General features: G+C 46.5%; 1 protein-coding gene across 2 annotated transcripts; it reads right to left on the bottom strand.

The window, feature by feature from the left end:
• Positions 1 to 817: 817 nt before the first annotated feature.
• LOC140903086 (C-type lectin domain family 2 member B) lies at positions 818 to 23318 on the bottom strand. 2 transcript variants are annotated; one of them, XM_073323827.2, is made up of 6 exons: positions 22897 to 23318; positions 18984 to 19058; positions 15189 to 15349; positions 6387 to 6490; positions 5927 to 6085; positions 818 to 5511 (listed from the first exon to the last, which is right to left on the bottom strand). In XM_073323827.2, the coding sequence occupies exons 1-5, from the start codon at positions 23249 to 23251 to the stop codon at positions 5968 to 5970; spliced, it is 813 nt and encodes a 270-aa protein (XP_073179928.1). In that variant the 5' UTR covers positions 23252 to 23318; the 3' UTR covers positions 818 to 5511; positions 5927 to 5967. The 2 variants fall into 2 exon arrangements, with proteins under 2 accessions (XP_073179928.1, XP_073179919.1); XM_073323818.2 differs by having other exon boundaries at positions 818 to 6085.

A 23318-nucleotide genomic window follows, 5' to 3' on the forward strand; every position in this document is an offset into this window, starting at 1 on the left:
TTGTTGAAGAATTGCAACTTTTAGGTCTGTAATCGAGTGACCAAAGAGATTGAAGTGTTCTCCAACTCATGAAAAATCTTGGAGTTATTGTGGATAGTTCTCTGAAAACGTCCACTTGATGTGCAGCAGCAGTCAAAAAAGCAAACAATGTTGGGAATCATTAAAAAAGGGATAGATAATAAGACAAGCAAATATCGTATTGCTTCTATATAAATCCATGGTATGCCCACATCTTGAATACTGTGTGCAGATGTGGTCGCCCCATCACAAAAAAGATATATTGGAATTGGAAAAGGTTCAGAAAAGGGCAACAAAAATGATTAGGAGTATCAAACAGCTTCCGTTGAGGAGAGATTAATAAGACTGGGCCTTTTCAGCTTGGAAAAGAGACGACTAAAGGGGGATATGATAGAGGTCTATGAAATAACAACTGGTGTGGAGAAAGTAAATAAGGAAGTATTATTTACTTCTTCTCATAACACAAGAACTAGGGGTCTTTGATGTTCCCCTGGTGTTATCTGGACCGGTGATCTGCTAGGTCACTCCAATCCTTTACTCTGGGAGCCAGCTTACCCTGCTCTGCTGTGACAGCTTCTACTCCTGGGCTGCTTGGATTGTGCAACCAAATGACACTAGCCAATATCTCCGATCCCAGACACAACCCTAGGAACCTCTGTCTTCCAGTGTCCAGTTATTCACCCTGGACACTGCAAGCTTATATGAGTTTTTCAGTTTATCAAAGAAATTGATATGTACCAGGCTTGTTATCACAAAGGGAATCTCTAACACACTTCAAACCAAACGCACTGCTTCAGGTAGAATGAACAAATTTATTAACTACAAAGATAGATTTTAAGTGATTATAAATCAAAGCATAACAAGTTGAATTTGGTCAAATGAAATAAAAGCAAAACACATTCTAAGCTGATCTTAACACTTTCAGTGCTCTTACAAACTTAGATGCTTCTCACCAGACCCAGCCAGGCTCTCCCCTTTCGCACCCCCCACCCCATTCATGGTCAGGTGGGCATTACCTCATCATAGTCCCTGACTGACCAAGGGAAGAGGGGTGACTCACTGGAGAGTCCAACAGATCCTTTGTTGCTGCCTAGGCCAGTGTCCTTTGTTCCTGTGAGGTTGGGCTGGGTTTGTCCCATACATGCCCTGATGAGGTGTGAACTGCTCCTCTGTTCCTGGAGTTTTGCCTGTGCTTGTTTTAAGCCATGAGGACATTTTCAGCCCCATAACTATATACATGAAATTACAACTTATAACATGACTATAACAATGCTCAGTGCATCATGAGCCTTCCGAAGACACCTGACATGACAAGCTTTGCAGTGGATACCACACAATCATCTTATAAGGATGAACATGGGAGTGCATGGTATTCCCGTGAGGTACAGAACATCACAGGGTCACCAAATGAAATTAATAGGCAGGAGGTTTAAAACAAACAAAAGGAAGTAGTTCTTCACACAATGCACAGACAACCTGTGGAACTCTTTGCCAGAGGATGTTGTGAAGGCCAAGACTATAACAGGGTTCAAAAAAGGACTTGATAAATTCATGGAGGATAGGTCCATCAATGGCTATTAGCCAGATTGGGCAGTGATGGTGTCCCTAGCCTCTGTTTGCCAGAAGCTGGGAATGGATCACTCGATTACCACCTGTTCTGTTCATTCCCTCTGGGGCACCTGGCATTGGTCACTGTCAGAAGACAGGATACTGGACTAGATGGACCTTTGGTCTGACCCAGTATGGCCATTCTTATGTTCTTAATCCCAGGCCTACTGGTCCTATGGAGCATACAGCAGTTAGTTGGTCTGGACTCATAGAATTAAGCTTGTCAGAACTGATTAGCCATCTGCACTGGAGTATGCCCAGCTCAGGCTACAAGCTTTGGTGACTTTGCACTCTTATGAAAAGGTCACATTAAGTTTTGAGCCCCAGGCTATTGTAATGTTTTTATAATTTGTTTTTTAAAAATAAGAGCCTGAAGTTAGGTTACATCCATATTTAGGCACTTGTCTGATTTTCGAGTGTGTTAAAACATGGGAGTTATTCAGTGCTTAGTCCATTGGCATCAGATGCAGCTGTTTACAATATCTTTGCATCACCGCTGTACCCTTCCATAAACACTGCCATGTAGTAATCCATACCCCGCAAGAAAGCATGAATAGGATCAGAATAATTGCAGGAGATATTTGTGTTAATCCTCAATTTCTCAGTCAGTTATGATAAAACAAATAGAGAGAGCAAGAGACAAGACACAGACAGACAAAAAAATATATACAAAGACATTATATAGCTGAGTTTTACATACAACTACTTGTTGGTAAATATTAATCTTTTTAGTCCTCTTTCTTGTATATTAAATTAATTTTCATATTAACTATTACCCCAGAATCTTTTATATTAGCAAAGACTGTCTTTGAATTCTAAGTCCCAGAGTATTGGTTCTTAGCCTGTGAGTGACTTGTGTTCAGGAATTTCCCGTATTGGGCTGTATCTCATTATTGCTGGTGTCTTCAAGCTTGTGGGAATCTGAATGTCTAAGGAAAAGACCCCTCAAACTAATGTGTGTCTACAAAAGTATGTTACAAATAAGACTGGGTGATTGATAAGGGATGCCTATGCTCTAATTATGTTCTGTGATTAATAAGAGGTACTTGTTAGAGCAAATGTTTTTTGTAATGACTGAAATTAAGGACCCATTAAAAGATGTTTAACTCATTAAGAACTGTCAGTTGTCACAGATGTTATTAATTATGACCACATTAGAACTCTTTTAGCTTATCTATTCGTGTAGTACAGGAGGTGGTAAAATATGTCTTCTTTCCTGTATTAATCTGATTGATAATGATTTGAGATTATCAAATAACAGATTCAAATGGAATTATTTTAATCAAAGATTATCAAATTCAAATATGCTGAACTTCTATACACAGGTTTTCTATGGATGTATCTCTGCAATGTACATATTTTTTCCCAGACCATTATAAAAAGTGATCTAGGGTCTTTGATTAGATTTTTATTATAATAATTATTTCTGATAAGATGGTCAACTGAACTATATTTACCATACAGTTTGGAAAACAAGGTATTTTAAAAACATGTATGGATCAGATTTTCAAAAGCACTCAGGTGCCTAAAGATGCAGATAAACACCTAGTGGGATTTTCAAAAGCACCTAAGAAGGTTAAGATGGGACTGAGTCAGACTTAGGCACCCAACTTACTCATGTGTTTTCTAAAATCCCACTAGGCGCCTACCTGCATCTTTAGGTGCCTAAAAGACTTTGAAATTTGGCCCCATGTCCAATTATTTCCCAGGATGAGCAAACACTGTAGATACATAAAACAGAAGCCAAATGCCACCCTCACTTTCTTTGCTACTTCTATACATTTTTGTCCCTCCCTGTTCTGAAAGATGCTTCACATTCTGAATTAAAAATAATGAATACATTGAGAAAAGTGTACATGATCTAGTTTAAAAAATAGTTATTGATAAAAGGGTTGTGTTAAAAATATACAAACTTCAAGTATCCAACTGTTTAAAAGTGTCTAATACTGCCAGGTACCTTCAGTGGGACATGAGGATCCTAAACACCATACTACATCTATTCTCACATGGCCTTAATATGCAATTTGGGTTTCTAGGCAGGTTAGAGTTGTAGGCTTTGCAGATTTAGAATTGATTTTGCAGCTTGTCAGAGGAGCGTGATCCTAGCTTCTGAAGTGTGTCTGGCAAATAACCCAGAAATCTAAAGCTGAACAAACAATTAGTAAAAATTATAACAACAGATTCAAGATATGGCACTGGAACTCACCCCTGGCTACACAGATTGATAACGGCAGATACCTGAGATAACAGGTTTTCAACCTGGGAGCTGTGACCCTTGTCAGGTCACAAACAAGTTTCAGGAAGTTGCAACCACCTTTCCCTTCTTTATAGCTAGATAGAAGGAGGATCTTGAAAATTGTTTCTGTTTTCACATAGGATCACTGTATAGAAGAAGTTTAGACCCATTGCCTTAAAACAGCCATGATATAGCACTTAAGTTATAATTGGCTTTCTAGAGCATTTTATGTTAAGGAAGGCCCAGCAAGTGGGAGCTGAATTCTGCAACAAAACTCTTTTGTGTCTGTGGTAAATTGGAAATCCTGCTATAGATTCAAGTACATTTATAAAACAAACACACACACACACCCAAATCTCTGAAATGGACTGAATTGAAGTGGGTAACATGAACTTGAAATCTAGTCAATTAAAAAAAAAAAAAAAGTTTTTCTCCCTGTTGCTGTTGGAAAAATCCACACAAATTGCTGGGAAAAGAGTGAACATTAATTTACATAAAATGCTGTTCACAAAACAAAAGTTATTTTTCCCCTTAATCCCTTGTCAGTGTTAGAAATTAAGAAAAAAATCCAGACAGACTTTTTTCTGTTAACAACAAAATGAGGGTTTCAAGGGGTGAGTGATGTAGTTGAAGCATGGGGAGGAGGTAGCAGGAGCATTTGGGAAGAGCAGGGAAAGGTTATAAAGTCATATAACCAAGGAGCCAAAGGTTCTAGTAGGGTAAATGGTGAGGAAAGGGCAGAATTCCTAAGAAAAAATTAAAGATTACCAAAATTCCTAGTATGTAACTGTTGCCTAGCTTCTTAGAAATAACATCACTGACAAAGAGGCAAATGGCGTGAGATAAAAACTAAAAAAGTGACATGGACAATGACTAAAAACAAAACAACAGGCAAGACAGAGAAGAGAAAATATAAATGGCGGGGAAAAGCTCATGCTGAGACTCTCTCTCCCCACATTGTGGTTTTTTTGTCTTTTTTTTTTAAACAATGTAATCTTTTTATGTGTCTGTGAATTACCTAAGTGTTAGACCTGTAATAGAGGTCTCCCTATGAGATGGGGAGCAAGCAGATACCGGAAACAGTGTTGGTATATAATACTCTAAATGCTCTTCACTGATTACAAAACAAACCTTACTCACTCCATATTCACACCCCAAACATACTATACCGGAGTCCAAAAGTCAGAATGTTCCCAATGGCCAGTCGAGGTTCCTTCCATCAGGATAAGATCATAAGATGCGGGGAGCTGGTGAAAATCACATCTATATCCACATGGTTCTCTGGATCAATAAACAACTTCGATTTGCAAAAAAAAAAAAAATAGGCACCCATTCATAATCCATTCCGTCGCGTCATCGGTCCTTTGCCTTTATTAGGCCTTCTACCCACACAACTCCAAAGAGACAATCCTGGGTGGGCTGCCATGATCCAAGACATGCCATTTCCTCCAATTCTTATACAATATTATATCAGTCCAGCTGTTGTTATTTCCTTTTCTGATGATTTTCAGTATTTTTCCTCGGAGCATAAGATTGTTTTTGCACAAAGAGTTCTAATAGTCCTTGACCTTAAGTTCTTGCTTCAGTTGCTAACTTGCAACACATGCATTCATGTCAAGCACGCGTCATTCATACCAGGGCTCAATGACCTATAATGTATTACATGGACATATGAATCACTATGTGTATACACACACACACACACACCCACTCCCCAACAAAAGTACACTTTTGGGTGCTGACTCTTCAGGACAATGTCTTCACTGAGTTTGTACAGCATCTAGCATAATCCAGATCTTGACTTTGAACACTATCATAATACATATGTAGGTATATATACACACATACAAATAAATAAGTGCAGATGTCTACAGGAGCTGGATTTTGCTTGTGATGGCACATCAGTTACAGGCATCCCCAATGCACCTTGCAACAGGCCTCCAATTACAGCACTTTAGATCTTATGTTCAGGAGAGCTCTATCTGCTACATTTCTCTAAAAACTCTTGTTAGAATTTAGAAGTTGTAATAAACTCCACTGGGAAAAATCAGATTATGTTTGTACCTTGCACTACTAACAAACCCTTCACTGGAGATGACTACTACTCATTTGGACTCTTTGACACAGATCCAGCGTCTTGAAGATGTGCAATCTACAGTAACAATTTTGTCACTGTTTAGGAAAGAACACTTCAGCTTCGCGTCTTCATTTTCCAATTGGATGCTAGGGAGAAGAAAAAAAATAAATGGGAATGAATCACTTCTGTTCTGAAGATAAATGTTTGTGAAAAGCCAGGATCACCAATCATTTCTACAGCTCCAGATTTATGCAACTAAAGACAGAAGCAATGAGCAAACAACCTATTTGTTGTTGTTGCAGAAGTTAAGTGTCTTGATGAGTTACAAATAATTACATACAATGTCTCTCAACTCTGCTTTGACAGCAACTCATTTTCTTTCTGGTTTCAGTCAGACATATGCCGATACCCCCCACCAAGTTTCTAGTCACAGCTGAAAAAACATACACATCATTAGTAAATGGAGATCCATCATCCCACTGCCATTCTGCTGCTTCCTTTCTTAGCCCAATCCAGTAGTAATGGTTCTGTCTCAAGCGTTCGATGTTCTCCTGTAATTGAGAATAGCAGAATTTTTTTTTCCTTCGTGGCCCATCCTAAATTGAACCTCCCTTCTTATGCAATTTGCTCTACACAGGACAGGAATAGCTTTCACTATTGATTTGAATTTAAAAAAAAATACTTACCCATTACCACCAAAACAATTATTCCTTTGGGTAAAAGGGACCTCAGGCCTCAATACATGAATATATTTAAGAAAACTAGATTCCAGGCAGTTGACAAAAAGATGTGCATGAACATTTACAAAGCAGGAGTCAACCAATACCAACTTAAGTCTCTGCATTTCCCTGCATAAGCTGCTAATAAACTTACTATTTTTACTGGGTATCGGGGTTGGGGGGGGTGATAACTAAGGCAGCAAAAAAACCCACTGGATGCTAGTCAATCATTCAAGAAGCCACTGTCAACATGAACATTTTTTCTTTGAGTGATTGCTCATATTGATTCCAATTAGGTGTGCACACGCCTCATGCACAGCCGTCGGAAATTTTCTCCCCTAGCAGCATCCATCGGGTTAGCTGCGGAGCCCCCTTGAGCGGCACTTCCATGGTGCTCAAAAAATGACCCTGCTGACCTGGCACCCCGTCAGTTCCGTGACGGTTGTTGGAACTGTGGCATCTTGCTTAGCAAGTTCTCCATGTTTTCCCTAGCTTGTTTCATAGTGGTTCTGTTAGTACACCTCTACCCGATGTAACGCAGTCCTCGGGAGACAAAAAAAGGTCACCGCCTTATAGGTGAGACCGCGTTATATCGAACTTGCTTTGCCCCCCCGCGTTCCTTGTTCCCTGACCGCCCACTCCAGAGACCCCCATCCCTAATCACCCCCAAGACCCCACCCCATACTCAACCCCCCTGTTCACAGTCCCCTGACTGCTCTGACCCCTATACACACCTCCCACCCCCTGGCAGCGGTGGGAAGTGGAGACCAACCCGCTCCACTCCGCCACCTCCCAGCCGCGGCGGGAAGTTGGGGAAAGGAGGCCCCCCCACACTCACCTGCGGCGGGAAACTGAGCGCCATGGCTGGGAGCTGGCGGTGGGTGTGGGGGGATCCCTTCCCCCAAGCCCCCTTCCGCGAGCGACACGGCTGGGGCTGGGGCGAGGGAAGCGGAGCAGGCTGCTCCCGGCCCCCCGCTAATCCCCCAAGCCACTCTGGGACTGCAGGGCCCCCAAAAGTGCCCCCCAACAGCTCCTGTCTCCCAGACCCTGGGGGCGTGGGAGCCCCTGACTGCCCCCGAGACCCTCCGCCCCTTATCCAACTCCTTGGTCCCAGCCTGGCCCAGCACCCTTAACACACTGCCCAGAGCAGCGTGTCGGAGCTTTACCACGTTGTATGCGAACCTGTGTTATATCGGGGTAGAGGTGTAGTTCTTCTTGTTTTCTTACTTATATAGTTAGTGGCAGTTGGGTTGCGGGGCTGGGGGTTACCCTCCACCCGACTGCTTTTCCTTGAGAGGGCTCTCATGCCCAAGTCCCCGGGATTCAAGCCCTGCAAGTCCTGCTCCAAGCCCATGCCAACAGGCGACCCCCATGACTCTTGTCTGAAGCGTCTGTGGGAGGCTCACCAAGCCGAAAAGTGCAGGATCTGCAAAAGGTTTTATCCTAGGACCAAAAAGGAGTGGAACTTTCGCCTTAAGCACCTCCCAGCCTCCTTTGGTGTGGCAGGATCCAGCACCAAGTTCTTTGGTGCGCAGCGCCCCGGCAGCAGTAGTGGAAGCAGCACCATGGATGGACTCTGGCCGAGACCTGCGGCACTGCTGTTCTCAGCACCAAAGCCGGTGGCATCTACCTGGCACCACTCCCACGCCCCGGCACTGAAGCGGCACTGGAAGCAGGAGAAAAGTGGCTCTCCGTCCCAGAGACCCATCCCTCTGGAGCCGGCCGCTGTGGTACGTCCCAGAGAGGAGTGCCCAGGGGCAGTCTGTGGCCACGGCATTATCGACTTCGGCCCCACAGGGGAGCCGTAGAGTCTGGTGCCCTTGGACTCCCCAACCCCGAGCATTGTGGATGTCCAGCTGCCGTCCACCCCAGACACATTTGCGGCCGCGAGGGACCTCATTGCCATGACGGCACCAGGGTCTCCTCTGCTCCACACCAAGCCTCCAGTGCCTCAGTATATGGCACCGTCTTGAGGCAAGCCAGCATTGATCCTACGGTCAGCACTGTTGGTCGAGCCTCAGCACCACTCAAGATCTCGGCACTGCTAGGAGTCCCTGCAGCACTCCGCACGCCGGTTGCGTCAATGCTACCAGTCATGGCACCACTCCGCACACCAGTCGCCTTTGCAGAACAGCTCCCAGTCCCGGCACAGCTCCCCAGCCTTGCGGCGCTGCCCTGGTCCTCGTGGTCCCGATCCTGTTCCTCGGGGTTGGAGAGAGCGTCTCAGTACTCAGAGCAGGACTGGCGCCGGTTGGACCGTGGGTGCCCTGATGTGGGAGCAGGGCCATAGCAGGGGCCAACTCAGTGGCCATTTTGGACTCCGTGGGCATACCACCAGACCCAGCTTCCTGGTCGCCCACCTCTGAACAGAGGGTGCCGGAAGCCTCAACCAGTCGGCCCATCTCTAGGGGTGCAGAGGAGGCATCATGCCTCCTTCCCCCCTCGGAACCACTTCCAACTCCGGTTCCTGAGCCGGAGGTGGTCAGCGACACAGGGCATTGAGCTCCCAAAGAGCAGGAAGATTGGGATGACCCTCTCCTCCCCCTTGGCCTCTTTGTCATCCTCCCCTGAAGAGGCCGTAGCAGGCACCTCTGTCTCTGGGCCACCCCTCATAGACAGCTGCGCCCACCAGGACCTTCTGCGCAGGGTGGTGCGCAATATGGGCCTGCAGGCAGAGGAGGTGGTAGAATTGGAGGATCCGCTGGTAGACATTTTGGCTCCGGAAGGTCCGCCCTGCCCCCCATCAAAACCATTCAGGCCAATGCCAAAACCATCTGGCAGACCCTGGCCTCCATCCCCCCTACGGCCAAGGGGGTCAAACACAAGTACTTCGTGCCCTTGAAGGGGCATGATTATCTCTTTATGCACCCGCAGCCCTGCTTCCTGGTGGTTGCAACCATGAATGAGAAAGAGAGGCAGGGTCAGCAGGCCCCAGTGTCCAAGTCGAAAGAGGCCAAGTGGCTGGACTTGTTTGGCCGCAAGCTGGACTCCACGTGGGGGGCTCCAGCTCAGGATTGCCAACCAGCAGGCATGCCTGAGCCGTTATAACTTCAACTCCTGGAACTCAATGCTCAAGTTCAAGGAGCTTGTGCCCCTTGAGTCCGGGAGGAGTTTGGGGCCCTTGTTGATGAACGCAAAACGGTGGTACAGATCTCTTTGCAGTCCTCACTGGATGCTGCGGACTCGGCAGCGCATACTTTGTCCTCTGGAGTTGTCATGAGGCGCACCTCTTGGTTGCAAGCCTCGGGCCTGCTGCCTGAGGTTCAGCAGACTCTGCAGGACCTGCCCTTCGACGAGGTGGGCTTGTTGGCGGAACAGACTGATTCTAGGCTGCATACCCTAAAGGACTTGAGGGCAACTATGAAGTCCCTCGGTATGCACGCCCTGGCAACCCAACAGAAGGACTTCAAGCCCCAGCAGCCGCAACAGCACTCCTACCCTCTTTGACCAAAGCAGGACTTTTACAGGCATAGGGGACGGAATAGCAGAAGGAAGCCTTCCAACCCCCGTCTGGACAAGGCCAGGGCCCAACCAAACCATCGTCGGGTTCCAAGCAGACCTTTTGAAGGGACGCTCGAGGATGGCGTACCGGACTTACCCCCGGATCCTTCCCCACCATTTTTGAATAGTCTATCCCACTTCCACTGTGCGTGGTCCCAAATAACTTTGGACCAATGGGTCCTTCACAAGGTGGAAGCGGGATACTCTCTTCAATTCTGCTCCTACGCACCCTCCCATCCCCCTTCCCTGTCCCTCTTCAGGGACCCCTCTCACGAGCAACTCCTTATTCAGGATGGTCAGGCACTCCTCGCCATGGGAGCGGTAGGGAAGGTTCCGTGGGAGCTAAGGGGCCAGGGGTTCTACTCCCAATATTTCCTAATTGCCAAGGCCAAAGGGGGCCTCAGGTCCATCCTGGACTTGCACAGGCTCAACAAATTCATGGTAAATTTGAAGTTCCGCATGGTCTCCCGAGGCACTATTATCCCCTCCCTGGATCTTCAAATGCCGCCCTCGACATGAAGGATGTGTACTTCCACATATCAATTCATCCGGCGCACAGGTGCTTCCTGGTCAACCGTGAACATTACCAGTTTACGGTCCTTCAATTTGGCCTTTCAACAGCCCCCCCCCCCCCCGAGTGTTCACCAAGTGCATGTCGGTCGTGGCTGCCTCCCTCCGTCAACAGCAGGTGCAAGCGTATCCCTACCTCGACGACTGGCTATTTCGGGGCCGCACCAGAAAACAGGTGCAGTCCCAACTCTGCCTGGTCAGGTGTACGTTCAAACGGCTGGGTCTCCTCCTCAACGTGGAAAAGTCGACCCTGGAACCGACCCAGAGGTTAGAATTCATTGGGGGCGGTGCTGGACACAGTTCAGGCCTGAGCCCTCCTACCGGAGTCCCGTTTCCAAGCTATCACGGGCATCATTCAAGGCCTTCAGCAAAACCCAACCTCGACAGCAAGAGCGTGAATGAGTCTCCTTGGCCACATGGCTTCTTGCACGTACATGACCCGGCATGCCAAGCTCCGGCTCAGGCCGTTGCAGGCATGGCTCACCTTGGCCTACCAGCTGGGGCACAACAGCTTGAATTCAGTGGTCATTGTGCCGGGACAGGTGTTCACCTCCCTTCGCTGGTAGCTCAACCCCTGAGCGGTGTGCGATGGAGTCCCCTTCCACAGCCCCCAGCCTTCCTTGTCCCTGGTTACGGATGCGTCAGCTATGGGGTGGGGAGCACATCTGGGGAACCTTCAGACTCAGGGCCTATGGTCACAGACTGAGCTCTTCCTCCATATCAACGTCAGGGAGCTAATGGCGGTGCACCTTGCTTGCTAAGCCTTCCAGGCCCAACTGCATGGTCACTGCATGGCGGTTCTAACGGACAACATCACGGCCATGTTTTACATCACCAAGCAAGGGGGCGGCGTTCGACCCCCCTCTGCCAGGAAGCCATCTGACTATGTGAGTTCTGCATAGCCCATTCCATTCACTTGGTAGCATCCTTTCTTCCTGGGATCCAGAACACGCTGGTGGACCGCCTCAGCAGATCCTTCCACTTGCACGAATGGTCTCTCCGACCGGATGTTGTACACCCCATCTTCCAAAGATGGAGGTTTCCCCAGTCAACCTGTTTGCCACCCGATGCAACACGAAGTGCCCAGCATTCCGCTCCTTCCAGGGTTGCAGCCCAGGCTCCCTCACAGATGCATTCCTGCTACCCTGGACAGGTCGTCTGCTCTGCACCTTTCCTCCGTTCCCTCTCGTGCACAAAGTCCTGCTGAAAATCTGCAGGGAGAGGGCAAAGCGGATTCTGATAGCTCCAGCATGGCCTCGCCAGCACTGGTACACCATGCTGCTGGAGCTGTCTGTGGACATACTGGTCATGTTGCCTCTCCTTCCCGATCTACTCACTGAGGACCATGCTTGCCTGTGTCTTCCTGACCTGCGGTCCCTCCACCTCACAGCTTGGACACTGCATGGCTGAACCTCGTGGAGCTTCTGTGTTTGGACCAAGTAAAGCAGGTCCTGCTAGGCAGCAGGAAGCCCTCTACTAGAGCCATCATATATTTTGTGTTGGTGTGACCAGTGCTGCACACCCTCACCGGTACCCCTTATTTTAGAGTACTGCCTGCACCTGAAACAGCAAGGCCTGGCAGTGTCGTCTGTAAGGGTTCACCTCGCTGCCATCTCAGCCTTCCACCTGGGCACATCTGGCCACTCTGTCTTCGCCTACCCTATGGTTGGTCGCTTTCTCAAAGGCTTGGACTATCTATACCCTCAGATCTGTCAGCCTGTCCCTGCGTAGGATCTTAACCTGGCCCTTTCAAGGCGCATGGGGCCCCTGTTCAAACCACTGGCCATGTGCTCCCTCCTGTATCTTTCTTGGTCTCCATTATGTCCGCGAGACATGTCTCCAAGCTGAAGGCCCTCACCTCAGCACCGCCTTACACGGTCTCCACAGGGATAATAAGGTGCAACTCAGACCGCACCCAGCCTTCCTCCCCAAGGTGGTGTCGAACTTTCACACCAGCCAGGACATTTTCCTACCCGTCTTTTCCCCAAAACCTCATGCTCGTCCCCGGGAACAGCGGCTGCATTCCCTTGATGTCTGCAGAGCCCTAGCTTTCTACACAGAGTGCACTAAGCCGTTCAGAAAATTGACCCAGCTATTCGTAGCAGTGGCGGACCGGATGAAAGGCCTCCCAGTCTCCTCTCAAGGAATAACCTCCTGGATCACGTCCTGCATCCGCACTTGCTATGAGCTGGCTGAGGTGCTGACCCCAGCTCTTACCGCACACTCCACTAGGGCCAAGACCTCGCCAGTGGCGTTCCTGGCCCAAATACCGATCCAAGAACTCTGCAGGGCAGCAACTTGGTCCTTGGTGCATACCTTCACCTCGCACTACGCCATTGTCCAGCACGCCAGGGACAACATGGCTTTCGGTAGGGTGGTACTACAATCAGCATTCCTTAACTCCGACCCCACCGCTTAAGTAAGGCTTGGGAGTCATCTAATTGGAATCGATATGCGCAATCACTCGAAGAAGAAAAAATGGTTACTCACCTCTTGTAACTGTTGTTCTTCAATGTGTTGCTCACATCCATTCCAAACCTGCCCCCCTTCCCCTCTGTTGGAGTAGCCGGCAAGAAGGAACTGAGGGGGTGCCAGGTCGTCAGGGTCATATATTGAGCGCCATGGAGGCGCCACGCCAGGGGGCTCCACAGCTGACCCAACGGATGCTGCTGGGTGAAAAACTTTCTGACAGCCGTGCACGCAGCGCGCGCACACCTAATTAGAATGGCTATGAGCAACATATCTCGAACAGTTAAAAAAGGTGACTAACTGTTTTTCCCCACTCACTGCTATGGATTCCTGGGGGAATGACACTCCCTCACAAATCCTACTCTTGGTTCATGAGTAAGGCTAAGATTTAGTCATGGGTATTTTTAGTAAAAGTCATGGACAGGTCACGGACAATAAACAAAAATTAATGGCCTGTAACCTGTCCATGACTTTTACTATAAATACCCATGACTACTGTAGCTGATCTGGAGGGCACCAGCCACCCACTGCTCCGAGGCCCCTGGGGCCACTGTTCAGGCAGTCCCTCAGGCCAGCCGCTGCTCGGGGCCAGCAGCTCAGGGGTCAGCCCCACCATTCACTGTGGAAGCCATGGAGGTCCCGGAAATTCATGGAATCTGTGACCTCCGTGAAAGACTCGCAGCCTTATTCAGGAGTATTGATTATTGGCATTATGACTTGAGTAAGTGGTATTTCAAACGAAGTAGTCTACTTATTAAAAAAGACAGGGGATTAATTTCTTCCTGTTCCTAATATTGTGTCCACGGAGATTTCTATTGAAATCCATTTGCTTCCTCCTTACTCTTTTCAGTATTTTATAGGGCTTGTAGATAAAAACGTAGGGATAGATGCAATCTTGGAAGGCCGCCATTGTCTCCACAGATGGAATTGAAAAGATCTATTTTGAAGGGGAAGACTTGCACAACATAGAACTAACTTCCACCGTAATTCACAAAAAAAAACACAAAAAAGTCATTTCCATCAACAGCAGAGGCTAATGAGATTGTTTCCACATAGTCACCACTTTATTCTAAAAGTCCTCAGAAAGCCCCAGCTCCAGGGCTCTCACTACCATACTTTCCTGCACATCTCCACAAATTCCTCTTACCCTATTCAACTGCCATTATTCCTAAATTTGCATCCCATTGCCCATACTTAGCTCTTGTCTGCACTATAAACTTTGATTGTCATTTTATCACCCATGCATGGGAAGGAGATAGCCACTGGGCTTTTCCATGTAAGGATTATTTAAGAACAGTTTTTCAGCAGGCACTCACCCTTTAAATAACAGAGTTTCTTGGTTGACTGATCCCAGAAACACTATGAGGTCATTTACTGCATCTCCAAAGGGCCAGTGAAGGACTATTCCCTGTAGTTCATTTTCTAGTGTTCTGTCAACTCTAGTTTTGAGGTTCTGAAGCAATGGGGTTGCCATCATTTCCCTACTTCATATCCTATTATACCCCATACCCAAACATTCAGTCTCCACTTTCTTATGTTCATGCCATTACTATTGGCTCCACTCTGAGCCCCAATTATCCCAAAAGACATAAGTCATTGATTTCAACTGGAATTATTCATATCCTGTAGTGGAAGAATAGCATGTTTTCTCCTCTGAATATTTGTTCCACTATTTTACAAGTGACTGTGAAGATAAGTGGTCCATCCCAAATACCTATTAATCCTCTCTCTCACCTGCCACCACACTGACCTTCTGTTTTGACTTTCTGGAACATTCCCCACCTGCTCTATTTCTAGAGGATGATAATGCAATATTTTACCTTTAGACTGTGGGTGCAGCATTGTCTTGTCTATAATTCTCCCACAGTCATTTATATTGCTGTACAAATAATCAATACAGGAAACCTCCAGAACGGACTTCATTAGGTACATAAGATAAGTCAGTAATGGGATGTTTGTTAAAACAGGTACAGTAGTTTCACATTCTCACCAGTTGCAGTTTCTCTTTTATCACAGGAAGTGTTGCACCATGTGAGGTGCAGTACTCCTTACTGGCATCCCAGCTCTTTGTATCAGTGGAAAAATAATAACAGTTCCCTCCAAAACATATCCAGTCTTCTGGACACTGCCTGACCTGTGGAGAGAGAGTTCCTGGGAGACATAAGGCAAACAGCATAGTCACATTCTAAGACATGTTATTTTCTCCTCAGCCATATTACAGGCTGCTGAGATAGAGTAGAACACCTGAATATCACTAAACCTCAGTCTGAATATCATTGAAATTCCAGCTGAAGTTCTAGAGTGCCCGTTGTCCTGGACAAACTAAATTTGAATAGGTACCTAGTGCAACCACCCTACCTGTGTCTTGCAATTTCACAAGGGCACAATGTTCTTCACTAGGGGCTCTGCTACCCTAGTGATAAGCCGTGGTATGAAAGCCATAAAAAGATAGACCCACTTTCTGTCCCAAATTTTCTGCAATGTTGCTGTGTATTGTTAAACAGCTGCCACATAGCACTTACAGTGATAGCTGCATTTCACTGGTGGGAGAAATGATTCCTCTCTCTATAGGCTGTAAAGCACTAGTGTGTGATAGCTTCAAAAATCCAAATAAGAGCTTGTCTTCAGAGGGAGTTATTCCAAAATAGCTGTTCCTGATTAACTCCATGTGTGGATGTTCTTATGCCAGAATAAGAGTGCCTGATTTTTCAGAATACTTAGCATTTTTTTTTATAAATAGTGATTTATATGTTCAAAGCACTATACAGCTATTAATTAATCCTCACAACCCTAGGCAGGTGGGCAAATATTATCTCCATTTTGTAGATGGGGAAATTGAGACAGAAGAGCAAGTCATTTTCCCAAAGGCCAGAAGACAGCAAGTCAGTGGCATAGTGCTCCCTCTTCTCCTTCTGAAGCTAGTAGCAGTGCTGCTCTCTGCAGGCAGTTGAAGTGACCGTCATTCCCTCTGTGCTGCACACAGGATGCAGAAAGAACAAAATGCTGCATTTGGCAATCTGGAGCTGCAGTTAAGTCTTGACTTGTCTCCTCACAGACTAAAGGAGAAGGAAAGCAGCTTTTGGTTTTCCTCTGAACACATTTGGAGTAGAGGAGGAGGAGGGAGCATGGGTGAGGAAGAAAGGACAGGAACGGAGGAAAAAAGGACAGGAAAAACTGGTTAAAGGTGACACGCAAAGAAAAGGGTGGGGAAGTTGTCTTTAGTTTCTTATGACATATAAAAACCCAGAAAAAACAAACAAACATTTTTTAAAGTTATTCCTCTGGCAACTTATCTTATGCATAGAGCTCACAGTGTTTTTCCGAGAAGGCAAGAGCTGAAGTTTTCATTTAAAAAACCAAGCAGAACAAACCCCTTCATTTAAAAATAATCTCATAGTCCTTCTCTATAAATAATAATGCAGCAGGGAATAAAGTGCCCATATCCCTTATTTTTCTTTTGCAGTTTACCTCTAAAGCTAGAAGGAAAAAAAAAGTGAAGAAGCAGAGTGGAGAGTAAAACGTAATGTGAGAGACAGAAAGAAAGTAGCTAATGAAAGGGAAAGAAAAGAAACAAAGAGATACAAAAGAAAGCATCAGATGAGACAGAAAAGTGAATACACTGAAGAAAATGAAGCAAGAGACAGGAACCAAATTCCAGTCTCACTCATACCCATGTACTCCTGTAGGATTCATACAAGGTTCATGCGCTTGGCAAAATTCAGGGCACACCCGGAGTGTTGTGCTGGACCTGTGCACACACAGCTCCTCTCAAGGGCATCAACCTTGGAATCTCGCCCAGATGGCATGAACCGTGGGAAGCCTCCCAGGACTGGGCTCAAGGCCCGAGAGCAAAGAATGCGGTAGATAGAAATTGGTAAATGAGAATGTTAAACAAAGCCAGTGTATTCCTTTTATCTGTTGGAGAATGTAATGCGCGGGGGGAGAGAGAGAATAAAGGGGAACGTGGAAAGCTGACAGGCAGAAGTCGGTTAGTAGACCAGCCTGCTTGCTTGCTAAAAGCTGTGTCCTGTCTTGTCATTGAACCGCCACATACTCCCACTGCAATTCCCAGTTGCTTTCATGTAGCATAAAGCTTTGGTTACGAGCTCCAATAATTTGACACAGCAGCTACCAAAATCAGTTCAGAATTGAGAACTAGGAAGAAAAGGGATGATATTAATGAATTGTGTGATTTAAAGGCTTGTATCTACCGTGATGGCACACAACATTTGTTTCCAGCTTTCCATTGGCATATGCTGTTTATATAGTACAGTGATGTAGCTCTCTGCTACTCAGTTGGAGAATATAGTATTGTGCAGGGAGAGCTTAACCACACCAAAGCACAACGCTAGTTGATGTGCAATTGAATCAGACAATGAGAACAACAAGGGCTATGAGACCAACCAGCACAGAGCAGCTGCCAGTCCTTTCAAATATCTCATTACCTAATTCAGGCATTATATTGCAGCAAAAAACCTGACACCACAATTGCCACTTTTCAAAGATATGTACAAGGCACCTCGCCACAACTCATCAGCAGAAGACCAATCTTGTACTACATTACCAACCATCTCCACAACAGATGTGATCACACTGTGGTGAGCAGAATGGGAACAAGTTGCTCCCTTTGTAAGAAACTCCTTCTACATCACTCATGCAGATCAGAGACTGCCTGGCTTTGAGCTGCCATGCTATCTCTGGGGCAAGCTCAACCAGTTCAGATGCAGGGTGAAGTGCAGGAAATGACCACACCTCGGGACTCAGGAACAGCCATCTGTGTAGCTGACGTGCACCTGGAGACACCATACATCTACTGAATGGCTGCTCATCTTCTGCTGGTCTACCAGGAGACCTTTTCATACTCCATACCGCTGACCCTGAAGCTATCGAATGGCTAAAATATGTGTCATATCTACCTAGCTCTTTTGACTTTTTTATTTATACATTTCTGTTTTATTTCTCTGCTTTATATTTTGAACCTTTTCCCATCTTTATTGTACCACTTGTGCATTTGCTAATAATGGGCTCTACCCTAAAATACATAGCAGAACTCTCTAGTCCTGCTGGTTTTCTAAGGTATCAGACCTCAGAACTGTGACTTGATTGTTTTCTAGGCATTGATTCAGGATTTGATATCAGTTACCAGTCCTTGTAACTTTGTAGTTTTCAATCCTTTCTGGTTAGCTGCACACAGAACACTATAAAACAGTTTGAGGGGACAAAACGACTACTGAATCCAATTAAGCTGATGAGGGGAATTTCAGAGAAAGAAAATATAGTAATTCAAGTTGGAACTAGAATGCTTTAAGTATTTTGGATCATGAACTGATAAACCAATTTGAATTCTGCTGCTGTTTAAAAAGGAGTATACAAAAGAAAAGAAAATGCCAAATTTGAACTCTCCTGAGAGTGAGCACACAATACAAATTAACAGGGAGCTGCTACAGTAAGAATTTAGCGGTCTCAAAAATCAACATTGTTTAGTGAATGGAGTATGGGGTGGAACAAACTAAGGTTGGGAAGCTTGAATAAAATGGAAATACCGATACTTAACCTGAGATAGGTGTTCAGATTTTAAATGTGTATCCGATAACCAGGAAGTGTCATGCAAGTGCTATATATTACTTAATGTACCATCAGGAGTTTTGGCCAGGGATGCAAGGGAGAATCTAAGCCTTCTTCATATTGTGGGCATTTGCATTAGTTTCACTCTCACAGTTCTAGAAACAAGCCAGAAGATGAAAATGTCCAAGGAGATGTTCTCCCCTTATTCTAAAGCCCTTACCTGTCAGAAGCAACACCAAAATAACCACAGTCTGTACACCAGCTATTACTTTCCAGAGGATGTTGGAGTACTGACCTGAAATCAGAAGAGTCAGCACCAAGTCTTATTATTCTGAATATAATGCTTATGAATGCCTTGTCTTTTTACATTACTTTCCATTGGAGGTTCTCAGAGCACTTAAGGAATTAAAATGACTACATCTACTTTAAACAGTGACATTGTCTGAACATTGTAACAAGTAATCCCAATGATGATGATAAGTGAAAAATTAAAGAAAAAATTAGTTACTTCTATTTTTCAATATATTTTATTTATGTGATAGCACTCTTCATTGTCAGTCAGTCTCTGTGTTACTTTCAGATAGCAAGAGAAAAGAAAACATTTTAAAAACAGAAAACTATAATGGTAAAGTTAGATACAGTATCATGGGGACTCAAGATTAAGTGTGGGACCAGGAACTACTTTTAAAGTCTTTTTTTTTTTTTTTTTGAAACTGACTAAGTTTCAGGTTGGCAGTATCTCTGTAAGGCCTACAACATCCTTGTGAAGCAAATATGGGTAAACAGAGATATGGAGATTTAAATATATGGGAGGTGCCTTGCGACAACACATCAGCAGAAGACCAATCTGCACTATGTTACCAACCATCTGCATGGCAGATGACACATGCTGCAATGTGCAGAATGGGAACAAGCTGCTCCCTCTGTAAGAAACTTCTTCCGTATCACTCATCCAGATCAGAGACTGCTTGGCTTTGAGTTGCCATGCTATTGCATTGTAGCTAGATCAAAGCTAGCTTGTGTAAGAAGTGCTGCAATCACATCTCCTGACTGCAGTGTAGACATAGCCTTGACATACCCATAGTCACTTTCCCAAGATCACTATCATGAGGTCAGGCCTACACTATAAGGTTTTGTCAGCCTCGCTATGAGGTCAGGGATGTGAATCCTCCTCCCCAGCAGACACAACTGTGCCAGCAAAACCCCCATCATAGACCCAGCTGTGTTGACAGAAGAGAGCTAACATCATGCAGGGAGGTGCCACTATGGTAGTGACAAAAAAAATCTTCTTTTGGCATATCCTGCATCTATACTAACAGGCTCTGCCAGTCTATACCAGAACAGTTATATTGGCAAAGCATTTGCAGTATAGACAAGGCCTCACAGTCAGTGGCAGAGCCAGGTACAGAACATGGGCCTTGTAAGGATAAATTCCCAGACTGAAGCACTAAACCAGTCTTTTTGTTGTTTAAAAAGGGACACCATTAGTTGAAATCTAGTCATTTCAAAAATTTAAAAAGCAGATTCAGCTATTACAGGGGTTCTCAAACTGGGGGTCGTGAGGTTATTATGTGAGGGTCATGAGCTGTCAGCCTCCACCCCCAAACCTTGTTTCGCCTGCAGCATTTTTAACTGTTAAATATAAAAAATGTGTTTTTAATATATAAGGAGGTGGTCACACTCAAAGACTTGCTGTGTGAAAGGAGTCACCAATACAAAAGTTTGAGAACCACTGAGCTATTAGTTACTAGTTGTCCAAGTTCCATGCTTGCATGGAACAATTTACAGGACTGGAGTTTCATACATCTCTGAATTATTTTGTCTATTAGAATTACTAGAATTGAGAGATTAGAAGAAAAAACCCTATTTTTTCAGATTTTTTGTGCATTTGCAATAACTTTGTACATATCTCCTTTGAAAGTCTGTTTCTCCCTTGCTGATGGGACCACACACACACACACACACAGAGTAACCCCTCAATGAAAGTCATCCCAGTTAATGTTGTTTCGTTGCTGATCAATTAGGGAACATGCTCATTTAAAGTTGTACAATGCTCCCTTAAGACGTTGTTTGGCAGCTGTCTGCTTTGTCCATTCTTGAAGAAAGAGCAGCCCGTTGGAGCTAGCTGGTGGGGGCTTGGAACCAGGGTGGACTGACAGCCCCCCTATCAGCTCCCCACTCCCCTAATTTCGCTGTGCAGCAGCTGCCCAGCAGGCTATCAATTGCTGGCAGTTCAGTTGTTCCTCCCACCACTGCCATGTGCTGCTCCTGCCCTCTTCCTTGGAGCTGCTCTCCAGAGCATCCTGCTTGCTGTGCAAGGGAGGGGGGAGGAGGGGGATTAATGTCAGGATGTCCCCTCCCCCCTACTTCTGCCCCCTGCTTACGCCTTCTCCATATAGAGCAGGATGGGGACAGGCCAGGGGAAGCTTGGTGGCGGCAGCTGCTGTCTCAACTTCCTGATCGTTTTAAAGGCAAGGTACTTAGAATGGTGTCAGAATACTTAACGGAGCAATGCGTCTCTCTCTCACACAGACAGGGTGTGTGTCTCTGTCTGCCATACCGTATCCCCTCCCTCCATTCGTGCCCCCTTGTAGAGTGTGAGGCTACATTAACAACATGTTAACCCTTGAGGGCTCAGCCGAGTGCTAGTTCATCATTTAGCAGTAAGACATTCCCTGGGAAATATCCTACCCTCTAACTTAACTACCTTATCCAAGCTTCACAATCATCATTGCTGTGTACAGTATTAAATTGTTTAAAACTTATACTGTGTGTGTGATATATATAGTTGTTTAAATATATATAGTTTTTTGTCTGGTGAAAAAAATTTCCCTGGAACCTAACCTCCCCCATTTACATTAATTCTTATGGGGAAATTGGATTTGCTTAACTTCGTTTTGCTTAAAGTTGTATTTTTCAGGAACATAACTACAAGCGAGGAGTTACTGTGTGTGTGTGTGTATATATATATACACACACATTCCACTGTAAACCAGAGTGCAAACTCAGATTTGAACCCAAACCTCCCTACCATCTATACACACACCTGTCTGACTCACCACAGCAAGCACTCAGGACCTGAGTCCTAGGACTTGCCCAGGGGGTGATTTGTAGCCCAAGTCCCACTATGACTTGGGTTCAGGCCCTGTCATTTTGCAGTGGGGATACAGGTCAAGCGATGAACCTGAGTCAGAAGGTCTGTGTGGGTACATCTACACAGCAAAAAATAAAATAAAATAAAAAATCCATGGCAGCAAGGCTAAGAGCCTGGGTCAACTGACTGGGGCTTGTCCTGTGGGGCTAAAAATAGCAGTGTAAACATTTGGGCTCAGGCTGAAACCCAGCAAGTGGGGAGGGTCTGGGAGCCAAGAATCTAGCCCCAGAGTGTGAGCTGAGCAAGCTTGAGTCAGTTGACCGGAGCTCTGAGAGTAGCTGCTGAGGGGTGGGGGTGGCGTTGCTGTGTAGCTGTACCCATAGTGCAGCAGGCTCCAAGCCAGGAGCAGAAAAACCCCTTGTTTGAAGTAGAAAAGATTTAAAGGCATTTCAAGGGGCAGCTCCTCCTAGAACTAGATTTTTTAAAGCTACTGAACTCCCAGCCATTTAACCTGGGACCAGGGCCGGCTCTAGGCACCAGCAAAACAAGCAGGTGCTTGGGGCTGCACATTTCTAGGGGCAGCATTCCGGTGCTGGCTATGCCTCCCCTAGAAATGTGCCCCCAGCTCGCCTCCGCCTGCTCCCCTGAGCACCCCCCCCCCCACGCCGCTTCTCCTCCCTCCTAGGCTTGCCCCTTTGGCGCCGGTAGCCTGGGAGGGAGGAGAAGTTGAGGAGCCGCCGGAAGCCATGGGGAAAGAATGCGGCAGGCCCAGGGGAGGAGGCGGTAGGGCTGGGGATTGGGGAAGGAGCGGGGGGGGGGGGCACGAAAAAAAAATAGGGGCATCCAAAAATTGTTTTGCTTGGGGGCAGCAAAAATCCTGGAGCTGGCCCTGCCTGGGACGGTCCTCGAGGGGGACCCTGTAGGGATCCCCCTGCCCTCCCCAGGCGGGACACCCGCCCACAGGCCCGCCAGCACCAGGAGCGGGGCGGCTGGAAAGTGACCCCACGGAGCTGCCCTGCTGCCTTCCCTCTCCTCTCACCACAACGGCGCTTCAGCGGCAGGCGCTGGGGGCTCGGAGTCTCTCCTTGCCCGTCGCCATCGCCGAGCGGGGAGCAGCTGCCGCTCGCAGGCGGCTCGGCCTTCGCCAGGAGGCTGCAGCCGGAGGTGTCCGCGCGTCCCTCCGCATCCGAGGCGGCGGCTGCGGGGCTACTGGGGCCGGAATCGCACTCGGCTCCGGAGAGCGAGAACTTTCCCACCACCGCCTCGGGCGAGTCCTGCCGGCGCCGCGGATGCCAGCGGATGCTGGAGTCATAACCGGAGTCCGGGCCCGGCCTTTCCGCTGTCTTCGGTCCTTGCACAGGCGTCCGCAGCTCCAGCTCCGGAACCGCCTCCATCAGCACGGCCGCCTGCTCCGGAAAGGGGGAAAATAAAAATTCAAATTTGGCGCGAGCGCCGCGGCGG

Source organism: Lepidochelys kempii, chromosome 1 (assembly GCF_965140285.1).
Source record: "Lepidochelys kempii isolate rLepKem1 chromosome 1, rLepKem1.hap1, whole genome shotgun sequence".
Lineage (NCBI taxonomy): Eukaryota > Metazoa > Chordata > Testudines > Cheloniidae > Lepidochelys > Lepidochelys kempii.

Coding starts and splice junctions, on each gene's coding strand:
- LOC140903086 (XM_073323827.2), bottom strand. CDS start 23,251: ATGGAGGCGGTTCCGGAGCTGGAGCTGCGGACGCCTGTGCAAGGACCG. Junction 15,350..18,983: donor TTTGGTGTTGCTTCTGACAG/GTAAGGGCTTTA, acceptor TATGTCTCCCAG/GAACTCTCTCTCCACAGGTC. Junction 6,086..6,386: donor TCTCCATTTACTAATGATGT/GTATGTTTTTTC, acceptor TCTTCTCCCTAG/CATCCAATTGGAAAATGAAG.